At 35.0% G+C, this 18291-nt stretch overlaps 1 protein-coding gene across 10 annotated transcripts in view; it reads left to right on the top strand.

Annotated features, from left to right (window-relative positions):
• Positions 1–18291, top strand: part of LCOR (ligand dependent nuclear receptor corepressor) — a 128669-nt gene that overhangs the window by 48807 nt on the left and 61571 nt on the right. For 9 of the 10 annotated variants that reach the window (XM_036828048.1, XM_036828051.1, XM_036828052.1 and 6 more), the window contains 2 exons: positions 12676–12741; positions 13080–13159. In XM_036828048.1, coding sequence (XP_036683943.1) covers positions 12676–12741; positions 13080–13159 — 146 coding nt within the window. Of the gene's footprint in view, positions 1–12675; positions 12742–13079; positions 13160–18291 lie in introns of those variants that run through there. The other variant, XM_036828054.1, reaches the window with a different exon arrangement.

The raw sequence follows: 18291 nt of genomic DNA, 5'->3' as shown, positions 1-18291 counted from the left end.
TCAATCTTCTCACCATAGCCTCTGTGATCTTGCCTCTAGAGCTCTGATCTCATGTTCTGCTTTCCATCTTATTCACTTTGCTCAGACCATACCAACTTTCTTGCTGTTTCTCATATATACCGTACTTCATACCATTTACTGCTTCAGTACTATTCCCTCTGCCTAGAACGTTCCTTTGTCTTGGATATCTACATTGGCTTGCTCACTCCATTCAGTGCTCAAAAATTCAGCCTCCTAGAATCTTTTCCAGTGTGCTGTATTCTTCTTTGACCAGTTCTTCTTTTACTTACCCTCACCACATATTATTCATTATCATCGTCATCATTATTTATATCATTTGTCTCCTCTGCCAGAATTAAAGTTCCAAGATAAGGACTTTTGTCTGTGTTGTTCACAGCTGCATTCTAGTGACTGACTCATAGTAGACGCTCAATAAATAGAAATAAATAAGTATCTATAGTCTATCAAGGACAGGAGGAGGCTCAGAAACAACAGCTTTTCTAAAAGGCAATAGAAATCGCTGATCTCTCATATAATATTTTTAGTATCTGAGAAAATATGTAATGACAAAAGGCTATTATGAATTCAGTAATGCTTTTTAAAGAAATAATGCATTTTGTTCATAGCGAAAAAATGCGTTTAGAAAAGTAGTGACTCTATGTGCAAGCACATTTTTATTTAATTTACAAACAGTGCTCATGTATGTGGACATACTGACCTTGTAATGACTGTGAGTTCCTCTAAGGAATTGTGGCGCACAGATTGAGAACTCCTGATGTAATTGACTTATTCCTAATCAACTTCAGATTTGCATTTAAATGGCTTCTTTTTAGCATAATTACTCTACCCAAGACAGTTTGATATAACAGAAAAAAATGAACCAAAACTGTCCTGGGAGTTCCAAAGAACTAAATTCATCTGACCTAGTTACTTACTACCTTTGCAGTTTTGGTTACTTAACATCTTGGAATCTCATTTATGGCATAATGCATGTAAATACCATTATATGAAATTATTTCAGTAGTGTTCCAGCTACTCAGTATGTATTCCTTTTCCCTCCTTAGTGTATTAATACCACTGTTTTTCAGTACTTCATCTCTCAATTTATTTCTCTCTTTGCTGTGATTACAGCTTTGCAACAAAAAAAGTGTCCTGCCATCTCTGTTCATGGGGCAGCAAAGCAAGCCATTAATTAATTCTGGTTTTAGTTCATAGATACAGGAACCTTTTTCCATTAGATGTCACTTGCCCTTCTGTTTCATTTATTTGCATTTCTTTGGGTCTTCAGCATACGAGACACACGAAATAGAGTCATTATAAAATTTTAAATCACTTAGGTAAATAGGATGTAGGAATTAGGAAGGGTGTGTTTGTATTCATCCAACAAACACTGCAGTTAAGGAACAGGCAGGCTGATGTTAAGAAAAAGATGAATAGGCTCCAGTTCTTTGCTCAAAATCTAGTAGATAAAATGCCAAAAAAAAAAAAAGAAAAATTGAAGTATAGTTTACTAGTAGTACAACTTCAGCGCTGTTGAGGATGTTCTTAACTTTGCCTGGGGCTTATGGGCTGAGATAAGGGATGCCTTAGAATTAACTGGATTAAAGGTTGCAGAAGAACATTCTGGGCAGAGGGCTTGCTGTACTTTAAAGGCATGGAAGCATTGACATGTATGTAACAACCAATAAATCGTCTGCCCAGAGCATAGCATATGTAGAAAGAAAACGGCAGGGCAGACTGAAAAGGTAGTTTGGGACTAGACAGACCCTCAGTGATCTTGCATGCCAGCCAGGAATTTGAAGTCTTCAGTATTGTCAGTGGAAAGCCATCAAAGATTTTTAAAACCAGGAAAAGATGGAAGAGGTTTCGTGGCAGTGTGAAAGATGGATTCTGGTGGATTTGATGGTATAGGGGATGTTTTAAATAGTCAGATGAATGAAAAGTTGAGATGTTATTAGCAAGTCGTGTGAAAAAGTGAAAAGCCTGGGCTTTAGAATCACCAGCCTGGTTTTAAACCTAGGCTCTGCGTCTTCGTAGTTGTATGAAAAAAATAGCTGCTTCAGTCTTCTATTTTCTTAAATGTATTAGGTAGTAATAATACCTGTTTTACAGTGTTCCCCTGAAGATTTTATCATAATGGGTATGAAGTACCTGATACAGTGCTTCCTTGATACCAGCTAAGGGCTCAATTATTATCTATTATTACCAACATGAGTGACATGTACTATAATTATTAAGGTAAGAAATGGTGAAGGCCTGAATTTAGGGGTGGATAAAAGAGAGTAGATTTGGATGGATCTTTCGTAATTAAAATGAATAGGACTGACTGATGTTGGGAAAGAATGGACTCATGACTGAGTGAGATTTGTAATCTGAATGTCTTGGGGGAAGGGGTTAGTGATGCCATTTTCCTGGTAAGGAATACAGGGATCATCACTGGTTGAGATGAGGGAAAAGGGGTAGAATGATTTTGATTTGGATTTTTGGAGGTATTTGGGATATCTTGGTGATGATATGAAGCAGGCAATTAGAAATAACGTCTGGAGCAAGAGATAAGAGATTGGAGAGTTGTCAGTATATGTGTGGTAGCAGAAATGTGTGTAAATCTTAACGGCAGAGCATATGTTTTAAACATTTCCCCTATGTCCCCACACTGCTGAGCTCTGTACAAAACACTTGATTAGTTCTTGTTATTAAGTGTGAGATTTAGGGTGACTTTGTATATAGAAAAGATAATGCATAGTTACTTCAATTTCTAATTTAATGTTCAGTTTATTTAAATTTATAAATTTAAAACCTCATTCTCCTAAAATATAGATCTTACTCCAAACTTACACTTCTGATAAATATTTTAGTTAACTCTTAAAACATTTTAATCTAAAACTATAGATATTTTCTTCTTAAATATTGATTTAACAAAACCTTCTTAGATAATTTGAAAAAATCTTGTAAATGTAATTTAAACTTATAAATGTGATTATTCTTAAGTTGTGTAAGAATTCTAATACAGTATATAAACTTAGTAAGATTTCAGCAACCAGGCGTAAATCAGCTATTCAGTTCTACATTTCAGATTAAAATTCCAAGGCTGGCTCTTTAACAGGCCAAGTTTTCTTAAAGCATTATAAATATTTACCAAATACGCATACTTATTTTGTTAACAGCTTTATTAACATATAATTTATTCACCTTACAATTCACCCATTTTAAGTATACAATTCACTGATTTTTATTATATTTACCAAGTTGTGCAACCATCACCAAAATCTGTTAGAATAAATCCATCACCTTGAAAAGAAATGTGGTGTCCATTTGCAGTCATTCCCATTTTCACTCCCAGCCCTAGGAAAACACTACTTTCTATCGCTATAGATTTGTATTTTCTGGACATTTCATATAAACAGAAACATATAGTATGTAATCTTTTATTTCTGGCCTTCTTCACTTAGCATAATGTTTTGAAGTTCATTCATCCTTATTGTAATAATATTCTCATTATATGGATATACATTTTATTTATCCTAGATTACTTTTTAATACAAAATAATTAAGGTTTGGGCTTCCCTGGTGGCGCAGTGGTTGAGAATCTGCCTGCCAATGCAGGGGACACGGGTTCGAGCCCTGGTCTGGGAAGATCCCACATGCCGCGAGGCAACAAGAGAGGCCGCGACGGTGAGAGGCCCGTGCACCGCGATGAAGAGTGGCCCCCGCTCGCCACAACTAGAGAAAGCCCTCGCACAGAAACAAAGACCCAACACAGCCAAAAATAAATAAATTTAAAAAAAAAAAAATAATTAAGGTTTAATTCTCTTAAATCACTCCTATACTTTGTTTAAAAAAAAAAAGGAAAACTTGAAAATAAGTGAACTACGCTTCTGTCATAAGTTAGAAAAAGAACAGCAGAATAAACCCAAAGAAAATAGAGAGATAATGAAACTTAGTGAAAATTAATGAACCAGAAAACAAAGATATATTAGAGAAGATCAAGAAAAGTCAAAAATGAATTGGGAGGGGGAACTAAGAAAACAAGCCTGGTAAGATTGGTCAAGGAATAAAAGACATAAATAAATAATATTATGAAAATGAAGACTACAGATGAAGAGGAGATTTAAAAGATACGGGATTTATAGCAGTGTTATTTTATACTAGCCAAAAGGTAGAAGCAACTTGTGTCCATCGATGTATGAATGGATAAACAAAATATGATCTATGCATCAGTGGAATGTTATTCAGCCTTAAAAGGGACAGAAGTCCTGTCACATGCTGCAGGATGGATGAACCGTGAAGATATTATGCTAAATGAAGTAAGCCAGTCACTAAATGACAAATACATACTCTGTTATTCCACTTAAGAGGTGTGCAATAGTCACATTTGTATAGACAGAAAGTAGAATGGCGGTTGGCAGGACTGGGAGTAGGAGGAAATAGGGAGTTACTATTTAATGGGTATAGAGTTGCAGTTTTGCAAGATGAAAAAAGTACTGGAGATGGGTGATGGTGCAAACAGTGTAAATATATGTAATGGTAAACTTAAAAATGATTAAAATGATAAATTTTATATTATGTACATTTTACCACAACTTTTAAAAAGATAAGGGAAAATACTATCAACCATATGCCAATAATTTTGAAATTAAAGAAAAATATAACTTACCAAAAACTGATTCAAGAAGAAATAAAAAGCTTGAATTGTTCTATTTCTATTAAATAAATTTAATAGTTAAAACTCTTCTATCAAAGAGAATAAGCCCAGAATGCTTTAGATTTGAGTTCTTCCCAACTTTTAAGGAAGAAAGCTTCCCAATTTTCTGTCACCTCTTTCAGAAAGTAGGAAAAAAGGAAATATATCTCAACTCTTTCGAGGAGTACAGTTGCCAAACCCAAACATATATAAGAAAAAAAAAATTATAGGTCAGTTTCACTCATAAAATAGATTAGCCCTTTAGTAATTGAAAAATTCTTCACTTTTTTGTTTTATGCTTTTTAAAAAAATTTTTATTGGAGTATAGTGGCTTTACAATGTTGTGTTAGTTTCAGGTGTAGAGCAAAGTGAAACAGTTATACATTTCCATGTATCCACTCTTTCTTTTTTTTTTTTTTTAAGACTCTTTTCCCATATACGCCATTACAGAGTATTGAGTAGAGTTCCCTGTGCTATACAGCAGGTTCTTATTAGTTATCTACGTTTTACGCTTTTATCCTTGAATAATTCTTTTTCTGATTGTTACTGCCACCTTTATTGCTTTCTTTTTTTTCTCTTTTTTTTACATTTTTCTCATATCTATGCCTCCCTCTTTAGTTTCAACATATCTATGTCACTTTGAGTCTGTTATGAACTGCATATTGCTGTGCCCTACCTGACACTTTTTTCTCTTTTACGTAGTTAATTCAGTTGAGTAACATTTATTGTAACATGTACACGGTTGATACTATTCCTGAAATTATTTTTTGTGTTTCTTGTTTAGCATGCTCGCTTTTTGTTGAGTTTTTAATTTTATTTACTTTTGTAGTTGATCTTTTTTGGTTGTTCTCTATTTCCTCTGATGATTGGAAATTCTTCAGCTTTATCCATACGTTTTAAGCAAATTTAAAGCTACATTTTCTTATCAGCATCAAAGAGTAATGACTGTTATAAGTTGTTCCCTCATCCCACATGCACACTTGATCTTACATACTTTACTTAAGCATATTTTACTCTTACTTTTTCACCCAAGATTGTGTTGTAATAGTTTGGGATGTTATTCCTAAATCATTAATTTAAAAAATTATATTGTGTTTATCTATTTAAAGAATCCTTTCTTATATGTTATATTAAACTGAATCCCCCCCCCCATATTAGTAACAACTGTTTATACTTAACTGTTAGTTTTACTGGTATATTGCTTACCATTATTTTTTATATAAACAGTGTTTTCCATTTTTAGGTCTTTGTTCTGAATTTTTTTTTTTTAGCTCAACTACTTTAAGTGACTGTTGCTAGTACCCAGAGTAAATGACTGTCCTATTTTCCAAATCATAGCATATCCAGTAATTTCTTTATTTTACTCATATCTGTGAAAAATAGATTGGCTAAAAAAAGTGAGGTTTTTTTACCCTCAGAATTTTGTGAGCATACTTCCATTGGCTTTTAGCATTTACTTTTACTGATGAAATGCCTGTCATTCTAAATCCCTTTCTTCTTATTTTATGTAAAATTAAGTAAAATTTTCTCCTTATTTGGAGCTTTTAATCTTTTATTTTTGAAATTCAGATATTCTGCCAGGAGAGTTTTTACATGTATATATGCTTTGTTTTCCCCTGCGTATTCTGCCCCAGTACTTCTCAGAGCACATTAAATATGAAGACTCAAGACAGTATTCAACATTAGGAAGTTTTCTTTTCCTTCTCCTTCTTCCCCCTCACCCTACCCCCATTTCTTAAATTTAATTTTTAAAAATTTATATTCTTTGCTCTTTCTTGTTCTGGAAATCCTATTTCACAGATATTGAATGTCCTGGCCTCCTCCTCATCTCTAATCTTTTTCTCATGATTTCTGTGTCTGCAGATTTACTATGCATTGTGAGGACATTTCTTAAATTGGCTTTTTAAATCACTAATTTGATGTATATTTTTCTACTTAATACCTCCATTTGGTTTTTTGGCAGTTTTGTTTTTCTTTTTTCCCCTCCCCAAGCACATATTCTCCACTCCTTTTCCAGAGCAGCTTGCTTTTTGTTTTAAATGCTGTTCTTCCCTGGTTTCAGTAGAAATACTATTTATAATTTTTCTTCAATCTCTGATGTTTTTCTTCATTAATTCTGTTTCAGTTTGGGCTGTTAGTTTGACTGGAGTATTGTTTGTCTTCAGTATGTCTGGTCAAGTTTTTCATCAGTTTTTTTTTCTTTTTTGAATTTTATTTTATTTTTTTATACAGCAGGTTCTTATTAGTTATCTGTTTTACACATATTAGTGTATATAGGTCAATCCCAATCTCCCAATTCATCCCACCACCCCCCCAACCCTGCTTTCCCCCCTTGGTGTCCATACGTTTGTTCTCTACATTTGTGTCTCTATTTCTGCCTTGCACACCAGTTCATCTGTACCATTTTTCTAGATTCCACATGTATGCGTTAATATACAATACTTGTTTTTCTCTTTCTGACTTCATTCTGTATGATAGTCTCTAGGTCCATCCACGTCTCTACAGATGATCCAATTTCATCCTTTTTATGGCTAATATTCCATTGTATATATGTACCACATCTTCTTTATCCATTCATCTGTCGATGGGCATTTAGGTTGCTTCCATGACCTGGCTATTGTAAATAGTGCTGCAGTGAACATTGGGGTGCATGTGGCTTTTTGAATTATGGTTTTCTCTGGGTATATGCCCAGTGGTGGGATTGCTGGGTCATATGGTAATTCTATTTTTAGTTTTTTAAGGAACCTCCATACTGTTCTCCATAGTGGCTGTATCAGTTTACATTCTCACCAACAGTGCAAGAGGGTTCCCTTTTCTCCACACCCTCTCCAGCATTTGTTGTTTGTAGATTTTCTGATGATGCCCATTCTTTTTCATCAGTTCTTGTGCTGGGTAATTCTCAGGGTGATAAGTAAGCCAGCAAATGGGTTCCTCACAGAGCATGGGCCGGAAGCAGATGCTCAGGGAGAGAGGAAGAACTCTTAATGAGTGTAGCTGTCCAGCAGGGGTGGATTGTGTAAAGTAATGAGAAGAGGAGCCTGGTTTTTGCTCATTACCTGTAGAAGTTCATCCAGACTTATTTGGTTGTATGACACACTGAAATAGCTGGAACATCAGTAAAAAGGGATTAATTACCTTATATTCCTTTGGATTGCATGTGAAAGATTGTATAATCTGGTGCTTTTTAATTATTCATTTTGGCACTCACTTGTAACGAAGTTGAGTGTGGTATTTGCAAGTTTAAAACCCTGAGTTTTAAGCAAAGAACTCCAGATACTATCAGTCTCCTCTTTGTTTATTAAGCTATTAGTTGATGATCGTTACCAGCACATACCTTTGAACTGATATTTTATAAAATAATAACACTCTGTTGAAGATTGAGCTCTTTTATACCGGGCACCAAGTTTTGCAAGATATCCAAGGGACCTTGATGTGAAAATTACTGATTTTCTGATATGCTCCTAGTTTTCCTTCAGCCCCTCTTTATCTCTCAGACTGATAATCTCTGTACTGTTATCTCAGAGGAGACGTTCCCAAGAGTCATGAACCATATTTTCATTCCATTCATAATATTTTGCTTTATTTCAAAAGTACAGGCTGTTGCTTATTAGTTGGCTATATATTTGATATGTCCCTATCTTGTTACTTTTCATAATCTGCTTTCCCCATTTTGGTTAGAAATAGAGTAGAGATTATGATTTAGATTGAAGAGGGTAATGTATGAGTAATTTTAATCTTCTGTCTTTTGTTTTTGAGAGCTAGGTTATTCAAAGCAGAAGCTAAAAACCAGGCACATAGAGCCCTAGTATAAGAGGAACCTTGTGGGAAACAGGAAAGACCTCCCTTCCTAGCCTTCTTGAAGCATTAAATCTCCTTGAGGAGATAAGACATAAACATATAGAAGGAAAAACAAAAACAGTGTTTAGCTAGCCTATGACAAATTTTGTATTACAGAATACTTACATAGGGCTTTACATGTGACAGAAAAGAGAAAACATAAGGCAGTTGACATTTATTTAAAAGTGGGGGGAGTGATGTGTGAATTCTGAGAACGAGAAAACTGGAAACTCAGGCTCCATGAGGGCAGACACCATATCTGTTCATCATTGCCTGCCTACTCAGTGCCCGCCACTGTCCCTGATAGGTGGTAGGCTTTCAGTTAATACATGTTGGATAAGCGAATATCTATTTGTTGAACAAACTGAAGAGTGCTTTGAAGGAAGTAATTTATTTGGGCAGAGGTGAAATGAAAAGGCTTGAGAAAATATTAGGAGGTAGAAATAATAGATGACTGAATAGATTAGAATACCAACCTGGCTGGAGCTGTGAGAATGAGCAGGAAAGTTCTGAGAAATAAGACTGTCAGTGGTAGGTTAGGGTCAAATTATAAATAGTTTTGATTGCTGGACTTAGGAATTTGGGATTTGTTTTTTAAACAAAGTGGGGTTTTTCTGAACAGATGGTCACATTGTTAAAGTAGTGTTCAGGAATACTGTCTGAAGACACAGTGATTGTCTTCAGGTTGCAGCGAGAAAGGGATTGGAGACCAGCTTTGATTCCAGTTGCAATGTTGGATAGGAATTCTTTGGCCAGTAGTCATGCTCAATAAAATTATTAAAATTTCTTTACATGTAATAATATATTACATACAGGTGCTTTTTAAGCCCTAGTGATTGAACATAAGGACATAGCTGTCTTTTTCATTATTTATTTAATTTTCCATGGCATTTTGTTTATTAATCTTCATGGCTTTTTTGTGAGATCGTGGTATAAATTTTGAATACATTTGTTCTTTTCTTGTTTGCCTTTTGTTAATGTCAAGCATAGCACGTGAGACATTCCTTGTTGCTATGCAACTGCTAAATTCAGTATTTTAGTATTAATAAAACTGAGTGGCATTAAATTCAGTTAACAGGGGGAAGCAAAATATGACTTAACAATGTCTGATCAGTATTTGTACAGTTTAATGTATTGCTGCAGACGTGAGCAAAAGAGAAGTGACTTGTTTACAGTTACTGTTTTGATCAAAATTAGTTGTGGTTAAATCTTTGCATTTATGACCAGATTTTTTTTCTTGTTTGATTCTTTTTGGTCTGTCCCTTTCACTGCTCTTTGATAATACGATTCAGTTTTTGTTAGTGTTTGTGTGTTATTGATGAAGTTCTTATTCTATTATTCTTTCTGATTCTGTTATCTTTTGTAATTTTTAAAGTTTTATCTCCCAAGGCTTTTATTTGCTTTTTTTCTTTCTTAGTATTATTTTTTGCTGTATTTACACTTTTCCCTTTCAAGAATTTATGGCTAAGCATCCACATTTGGAATTTGTTATAATTTCATATAAACCCAGGTGAAAGCCTATTAGATTTGCTCTTCAGAGTAAGGGCCACCTGTAATCCCCTTTAGTTATTTGCAGTGTGTACTTGGTACTTGCCAGATATTGAAGTGCTTTCATTAATATTTGTGAAGTCAGAAATCCATTTTGGGGATAAGAGGGCTTTAGAGGCAGCTGCAGGATTTTTTTTTTTTTTAAGTTAGTGTTGAAAATATCTAGTTTGCAGGCCCAAGATAGGCAGTATCTAGCAATTCTTTCTCATTCCCTCATCACCACCTCCCCACCCTCAAAACCCTTAGCCCAACACTTTCTCTCCTCCCTAGTGTAGGGAAGAGAGGACATAGTAATTTAGTGGACAGTGTTTTAATTATAGTAGGCAAATAATAAACAGGATAGATACCTCCCATTTGCTTGAATGGGTAGGTTGGTTTTGCTGATGTCCTTGGAATCATTTTGATGGGAAGAACGAAGGAGAGTTGAAAAACAATTAATCCTTAATAATAAATGAAAAATCTAGAATCTAGAAATCATGAAAATAGTTTAACTACAGTGCAGATACTACAAACTCTAGGGATTACCTTATTGAAAATGATGGCTTAATATTAAGGACAAAGAAATCCCTTACGTTACAATGTTACTCTTACAACCAGATAAAATACTGTTTCTAGGGACCATCTTTTCTACTCCCTTACTTTCCAAACCCTTTATGGTGATTGTATTTGTGGTTAGGAAACGTCCCTGTTTGTGGACCTCATGTATCCACCTGGCTATAGTATTTACATTAGTGGTTCCCTCACTTTTGAACATAAGAGTACTTTTTTTAACAATTAAAAAATATTATAAACCCTTAGGTGATAATAGATTATGTGACAAAATACATAGTGCCCCAAACTACTAGGAATTCAGTAACACTTTATATATTTTCTTAATTGCGATAATATTTGTGTGCATTTGAAAAGTTGTATGTATACTGAATGTACAAGGCCTATTCTTTCTAAAGGTCATGCTTAAAGAACATGGATTCATGGACCTCTTGTAATTATTTGAGCTCCTAATGAGGTCCATGATACATAATTTGGGAACTGCTGCACTAATGAATTATTTGTTATGTTGTATAAAGGTACAATTTGATTCTCTTTTGCATTTTCCTCCTTAATAACCCATAGAAAACAACAAGATGGCAAAGATATTTTTACATTGTTTTTCATTGAGTTAATCAGCAACATTTGAGATAATAAATTAGAAAAGGTTTTTTTTTGTTTGTTTTCATTTTCTACTTTTTTTTTTAGAACTTTCTAAAGGAATTTTTTAAAATATTTTTTAAAATTTATTTGGCTGTGTCGGGTGTTAGTTGTGGCTCGCAGGATCTTCTATTGCAGCGCGCGGGCTTCTCCCTAGTTGTGGCACGCAGGCTCAGTAGTTGCAGCACTCAGGCTCTCTAGTTGTGCATGGGTCAGTAGTTGTGGCACGTGGGCTCTCTAGTTGTGGCGCACAGGCTCTAGAGCGCACAGGCTCAGTAGTTACGGCACGTGGGCTTAGTTGCCCTGTGGCATGTGGGATCTTATTTCCGTGACCAGGGATCGAACCTGTGTCCCTTGCATTGGAAGGCGGATTCTTAACCACTGGACCACCAGGAAAGTCCCCTCATTTTCTACTTTGTACTGATTGAGAGTGGTAATAGTTTAAACATCTATGTATAGGTATATTTGAATTCTCTTTCTCTCTCTCTCTTTCTTTTTGTATGTGTAATTAGTGGGTTCTAGCTTCATAAAGGAACCAGTGAGTAGTTACTGTGGCAATGTGAACTAATTACAGAAGTCTTTTTCTTTTATAATATTAAAATGGGCTTTTTGTGTGTGCATGTGATACACATGTTGTTTTCAGTTAGGATTTTCCTTCTTAAAAAATACTGTTAGGCTTCCCTGGTGGCGCAGTGGTTGAGAATCTGCCTGCTAATGCAGGGGACGCGGGTTCGAGCCCTGGTCTGGGAAGATCCCACATGCCGCGGAGCAACTGGGCCCGTGAGCCACAACTACTGAGCCTGCGCATCTGGAACCTGTGCTCCGCAACAAGAGAGGCCGCGATAGTGAGAGGCCCGCGCACCGCGATGAGGAGTGGCCCCCGCTTGCCACAACTGGAGAAAGCCCTCGCGCAGACACGAAGACCCAGCACAGCCAAAAATAAATAAATTAATTAATTAATTAAAAAAAATACTGTTAGATTGAAGAATCTGTTATCTCAGTTCATATTCAGAAACATACCATTTAGATTAACCCAGAACATTGTGGAAATTTTGAAGCAGTTTGACTCTTTCATTGGGGAAGGTGCTTTTTAAAATGAAGTTTGAAAGTTTATGTAAAGAGGTATTTGGAATTTTGTAAGATAGTAAGAGATCTCATGAATTTCCATTCCTTCATTGGTTATTTCTACTGTTGTTTTGTATTGTCTTGGAATGGGCTCTGAATTTGTATTGAGTGTTAATCACTGACAAAAATGCAAATGCTCCTTTTAGATTGGTCATATACTCTCCTCAGCATCCCATGAGTAATAATCTGGAGGTCCTTGAGAATTGGAAGAAAACACCATTGTTTTTTCATGCAACAAGGTTAAATTTACTGTAGGGAATATTATTGTAATAATGGATTTTTTTTCATCCTTTTAGGGTTTGAAAGTATTCTTGAAGGGCTGTTTGGACCTGCATTATTAAAAGATCTCAGTTTATTTAAAGGTATTCAAAAAATTTTTTGGCATTTCAAATTCTTCCTGGTGACATAAATGATACCTTGGTGATTTAAGCCCCAGTCTCCTTCTCCTTTTTATTCACAGTTTTATGTGGGTTGAAGCTATATCCATCTAAGCATCTTTTTGTGTGTGGTTGATAATGCAGATATATGTATGAATAAGGTGTATTAACTAGTGAGCAATTATTGCAAATAAGGAATCTGTCTACTACTTAGGGGTGTTTTTGTTGTTAAAATAAATAATATTTTTGAAATTAGTTCTCATTTGTTTCCTGAAAAATCCTCTCTTGTAACTGTTAATTTGTTATTCCTACTATTTTTGCAGACTGTGAACCTGAAAGCATTTCTGATTGGACTTTTGATGAAAATTGTCTGTTCTGTTGCTTGAGAAGAGATAAAGTAAAGGTAACCAAGAAACTTGTGAAACTTGTCTAGTGTGGTATTTTATAGTTTTTATTTTTCCAAAATTTGGTTACTTTGTTGGAGGATTTGTAGGAGTACTGATTCCATATTTATTCATAAAAGTTTTGATAGTAACTCAGTTTTGCAATTCAGACTGTTTCTAGTCTGTTGATTAGCCTATTGAGAAATCTGTATCCCAACATGCACTGGTCTATTTATTTAGTTCACTAGGCAGAATAATGAACTAGGTCTCAAACTGTTGTGTTTATTTTAAATACGAAATGTATGGTAATTCCCGTAATGGGAGTCATTCGGACAGTAACATGGATCTGGATCAAGTAGTTACTAATTCATGTAGATTTATGATGGACTGTGGTTTATGCTTTAGTATGTTTCTTCATAATATATGAGCATGGATGCTGTTTGTGTTCAGTTGTAAAAATTGGCTGTACCTTTGCATTTCTGTTGTTTTATTGCTTTGTGTTAAACATAAAAAGAATTCCGGTTTAGAAACATTTCAATTGTTGGAAACATTTATTAATAATGGTTTACTGTCTTATGTTTCTTTTTTTGGTATTTCTGTTCCCTGCTTTAAAGCTTTGGAAACATTTTTAATTCCTTCCTCTCCCCGGTACACTTCTAACTTCAAATCATTGACCAGGTTCTATCAGTTCTTCCATTCTTTTTCTTTCTACAGTCGTCACCATAGTTCAGACCATTAGCATTATTTCTGGCCTACTGAAATAACATGATTGGTCTCTTTTAGTTTTCTTCAGTGTGTTAAACACTGCTACATGGTTAAACCCCTCTCCTCCCTACCTCCTCGTGACCCTCACCCCTCAGATGGTGTGGAAATGTTACCCTGCACTCAGTCTCCAGTGACTTTACAATTATCTTTGGGATTCATTAGCCTAATGCTCAGTGCCTCAGTACCCTCCACAGGTCAGTCCACTTCTCTTTCTAATGCTACCCCACTAGTCTTCCATGCAAAACTGGTCTGATCATTTGTATTAAACAACATGCTTTTACCATTTGAACTACAACATTGCATACCCGTTGTTCTTTATAGCTTGAAGTTCCCCTTGCTCTTACTCTTACCTTGACTCCCCTTTCTTATTAATGGTACACCTCTGCTCTTATTGCTGTTTCCACCCTTCACACTGTTGTAGTAAGTATTATACCAATTATTTGTCAAGTAATATTCTGCCTTTTGTTGTTTATCCTTTTCTGTGTTTGAATCTTGTGTTCCTGACTACACTGTCAACCTCTGAAGACCATGAAACATGACATGCTTCTTCGTACCCCTGCATTTGGCCACTTTACCATTATTTACCATTGTTGGAAAGTAGCTTTAAAATCAAAACCAGTTTAAGAGCTTCTTAACGTTCTTCTTTTGTGGTATCTTTTTCTTGCTTAAGTACATGAAAAAGTGTTTGCTGTGATTATCCAGGATGTTCTGTTTTTATTGAATTAATGAGTAAAGTGTTTTGAAATTTAGTGTGGTTTGAAAAAGGCCAGAAAATTAAGCAGCTACCAATGAAGTTAAAGTTCATCATTTTAAACTGTGTGTGTCTGTGTGTGTGTGCGTGCACACGCATACGTGTTGTGACTGTCTATTGAAGTTATTTAATAGGCATTTGGTAGCATAGAAGGAGCCAATGATTAATTACCTTTCTTTCAGAATTGGTTTGGGAGGAAAGCCTTTCTATGTTCAATAATTGAGTAGAGTATAGTCTTGTAATATGATTGAGTTTTCCATTGCTATATGAGGATAAAATATTGCATGAATATTTTTAGAAGAAAACAGAAATAGCAACGCATGGAACCATGTAGCATTTAACCATGTAGCAGCTGTTCTTACTGTTCGTAGTTCTATAATTTTTAGTTAGTATTCTAATTAGGAAGAATATTTCCGTTTGAAAACCAAGCTAGATCTGGGAAAGCTGGTTTTCTCCATTAGGCATTTCACTATCTGTCTTGGGCATTTATTTTTTTCAGAGACAGCCATAATGTCTATGGAAAATAGGAAGAGAGAGCCTAGAGTATATAACTTGTCAAATGTATAGCTTTAGTTGTGTTAGATTTAAAGTGATTTTGTTGAAACTCTTTGCAGGCATTTAGAGCATCTTATCTGAGAAGCACTAGAATCTGGAAATTAAATGTATCCATTGGGTTGAGGCTTGGCTGACTTAAGATTCCAAAAATAGAAGAAATATGTGGAGAGAATGGTAACAGCCAAGAGGTGGCAGCATAGAGCACAATATTAGAATCTTAAGTTGGGGTTGGCATGGCGAGGTGTCTAGATAATGTTTGGAAAAGTTGTTAGAAATACTGGTCTGATATTTGGGAATGAGATGGAGGTTATGCATATTTTTTAGTTGGATTTTCATTGGATACTGACTGTTAGAATGGATAAAGTAAATACATTATTTATATTTACTTTTTAAAATATCTAGATGAAAAATGAAGTTGCCTCTTCAGAAAATATAACAAATATTCAGCTAGAAATTAGTAAAGCAATTATTCATCTACACTTCAGCAGTTAGAAAATATAATTTGTAAGGGAAAGACAACTAACATTTTTTTTGAGCATATACTATGTGTCATTTACTTTTGTTTCCATTTAGTCTCACAACAATGCTATAAAGTTGGTTAAAGACATCCCAGTTTTACAAATAAAGATATGGGAAGGGTCGCAAAGACTAAGTTATGGGCAAAGTCACATAGCTGGGATTTGATCCATGTTTTTAGAATACATGCATTTTGATAACAAAATGGTCGAGTAAGAATTAAGAAGCATTTGGGATTACTCAGTTTGAAAGGGGGAGAGAGTAAGAGTGTAAATGGGCATGAGTATATTTGAAATAGCCAGTCTCAGATGTGCTAGGCATCACTGCCTACCTGCCTGCCTGCCTTGCTTGGCTTTTTCTTTCTTTCCTTCCTTTCCTGTTTGTTGGGCATGTAGTAGACATTCTAAAGTATTTACTAAATGAGGAACTAAGAAGTCAGCATGCTTAATAAAGTTGGAGAATTATAATATTAATAGCTAACTGTTGTGAGTGCTTACATGTGCCAAGCATATATACAAAGTTCTCTGTGTATTATTCACTCATGAGGCTTTTTACTTTTTCTTAGCTTCTTTTTAAAATTATTTTAGACATATAAAACAGTTGCAAAAATAATAAAAAGAATTCCTCTATACCCTTTACCCAGGTTTCTCAAATGTTAACATCTTATGTAACCACAGTACAGTTATAAAAATCACGAAATTAACATTGATACAATAGTATAATCTGCAAGCCTTTCAGAATTCACCAGTTACCCCAGTAATGTCATTTTTCTGGTCCAGGAGCCAATCTAGGATCACACTTTGTATTTAGTTGTCATGTCTCCTTAGTCTCCTTTAGTCTGGAATAGTTCTCAGTTTTTCTTTGCCTTTCATAACATTGACAGTTTTGAAGAATGCTGGCAAATTGATTTGTAGAATGCCCCTCAATTTAAGTTTTTCTGATGATTCCTCGTGATTGAATTCAGGTTACGCATTTTTGGCAAGAACTGTACAGAATTGATGTTGTGTCATCCTTAGTGCACCATATTGGGAAACACATGGTGATGTTTACTTTGATCACTTGGTTAAGATGGTGTCTGCCAGTTTTCTCTACTGTAAGGTTTCTGTTTTTTTCCCTTTTGTGGAAATTGTGGAGACGTGCTTTGAGATTTTGTGAATATCTTTTTCTCATCATACTAGTTTCTTATCATACATTAATTTTAGCATCAATTGATGAATCTTGCCTGAAAAAATTACTACTATGGTGTTTACCGGATGATGATTTTCTATTTGTATTATTTCTTCAACCTCTGTTAGCTGGAAACCTACTGTAAGGAAGAGGTTTCCCTTCTCTATTTATGTTTTTGTTTGTTTACCTATCAATATGGACTTACATATTCTTATTTTGTTCTTTTGGTTATAATTTATTACAATCATTGTTTATTTTGTAGTTTGAATTGTTCTGGATTTGGCCATTGAGAGCCCATTCAGGTTGGCTCTTCATCTTTTTTTTTTTTAAACATGTTTCTATCATTTCTTTACTTTTTGGCACCAAAATATGTTCCACACGTATCTTTGCTTTCCCTTCCCCAACCCTGGATTTCTCCAAGGAATCCTAGTTTCTTTTATTTGGAAAATTGTATAAGAAACCAAGGTACGAGGTATACTCATTGGTACTAGAACATCACTGCTTTCTAGGCCTCGTCAGTTGTCTGAGCTAGGAAATATGTATGTTTACTTAAATATATGTATATATACATCTGTATTTCTTTCTGTATCTATTAGAAACCATCTTGTGAGGCTTTTATTAATTGTAGGATCGTGTTGATAGTATGAACAGCTGATCCAATAGTAGTGAGAGAGTATTGGAGAGATGGGAAGAATTAAAAATTACTTTCACTATTTCATATCCCTAAAAATGGACTAATTCTAAGCAATGAATCAGTCTATAGTAATGGCTGTTCTTGTACATGGATAGAGTAGAGATAGCAAGTATAGAGTAAAGAGCATGGATGTTTTAGTAACTAAGGATAATGTAAGATGGGATGTTGTACAAAAATATAAAATGTTTATGCTCTTAAGTTTATTATAAGACTGTTAGTAAGTTCAGTATTTGACTAGCGTATTAGGAGAATGTTTTAAGAAGTTGGGACTTGAGCTGCATTTTTGAAGAATACATAGGTCTGGATAGGCAGACACAGGAGGGGCACATCCTGGGTGCAGCAGAGCATTTATTTTTGTAAGTAACCAGCGATAAGACTAGAGTCACATTATAGATCTCTTTCAGTGCCCATCTACCCTCAGGAATCATGTAACTAGATAGATTTCATTAGTCTGTCATGTGTTTACTCTGAACATTTCATAGTTTCCTCTGTTTTGTGAGTATACACTAATTAGAAGTTTAGATATATCCTTCTAACATTTTAATTTTTTTTAATTTAATTAATTAATTTATTTATTTATGGCTGTGTTGGGTCTTCGTTTCTGTGCGAGGGCTTTCTCTAGTTGCAGCAAGTGGGGGCCACTCTTCATTGCGGTGCGCGGGCCTCTCACTATCACGGCCTCTCTTGTTGCGGAGCACACACTC

Source organism: Balaenoptera musculus, chromosome 16 (assembly GCF_009873245.2).
Source record: "Balaenoptera musculus isolate JJ_BM4_2016_0621 chromosome 16, mBalMus1.pri.v3, whole genome shotgun sequence".
In the NCBI taxonomy this organism is placed as follows: Eukaryota; Metazoa; Chordata; class Mammalia; order Artiodactyla; family Balaenopteridae; genus Balaenoptera; species Balaenoptera musculus.
The sequence above is the reverse complement of the archived record's forward strand: the minus strand, read 5'-3'. Positions and strand labels throughout refer to the sequence as shown.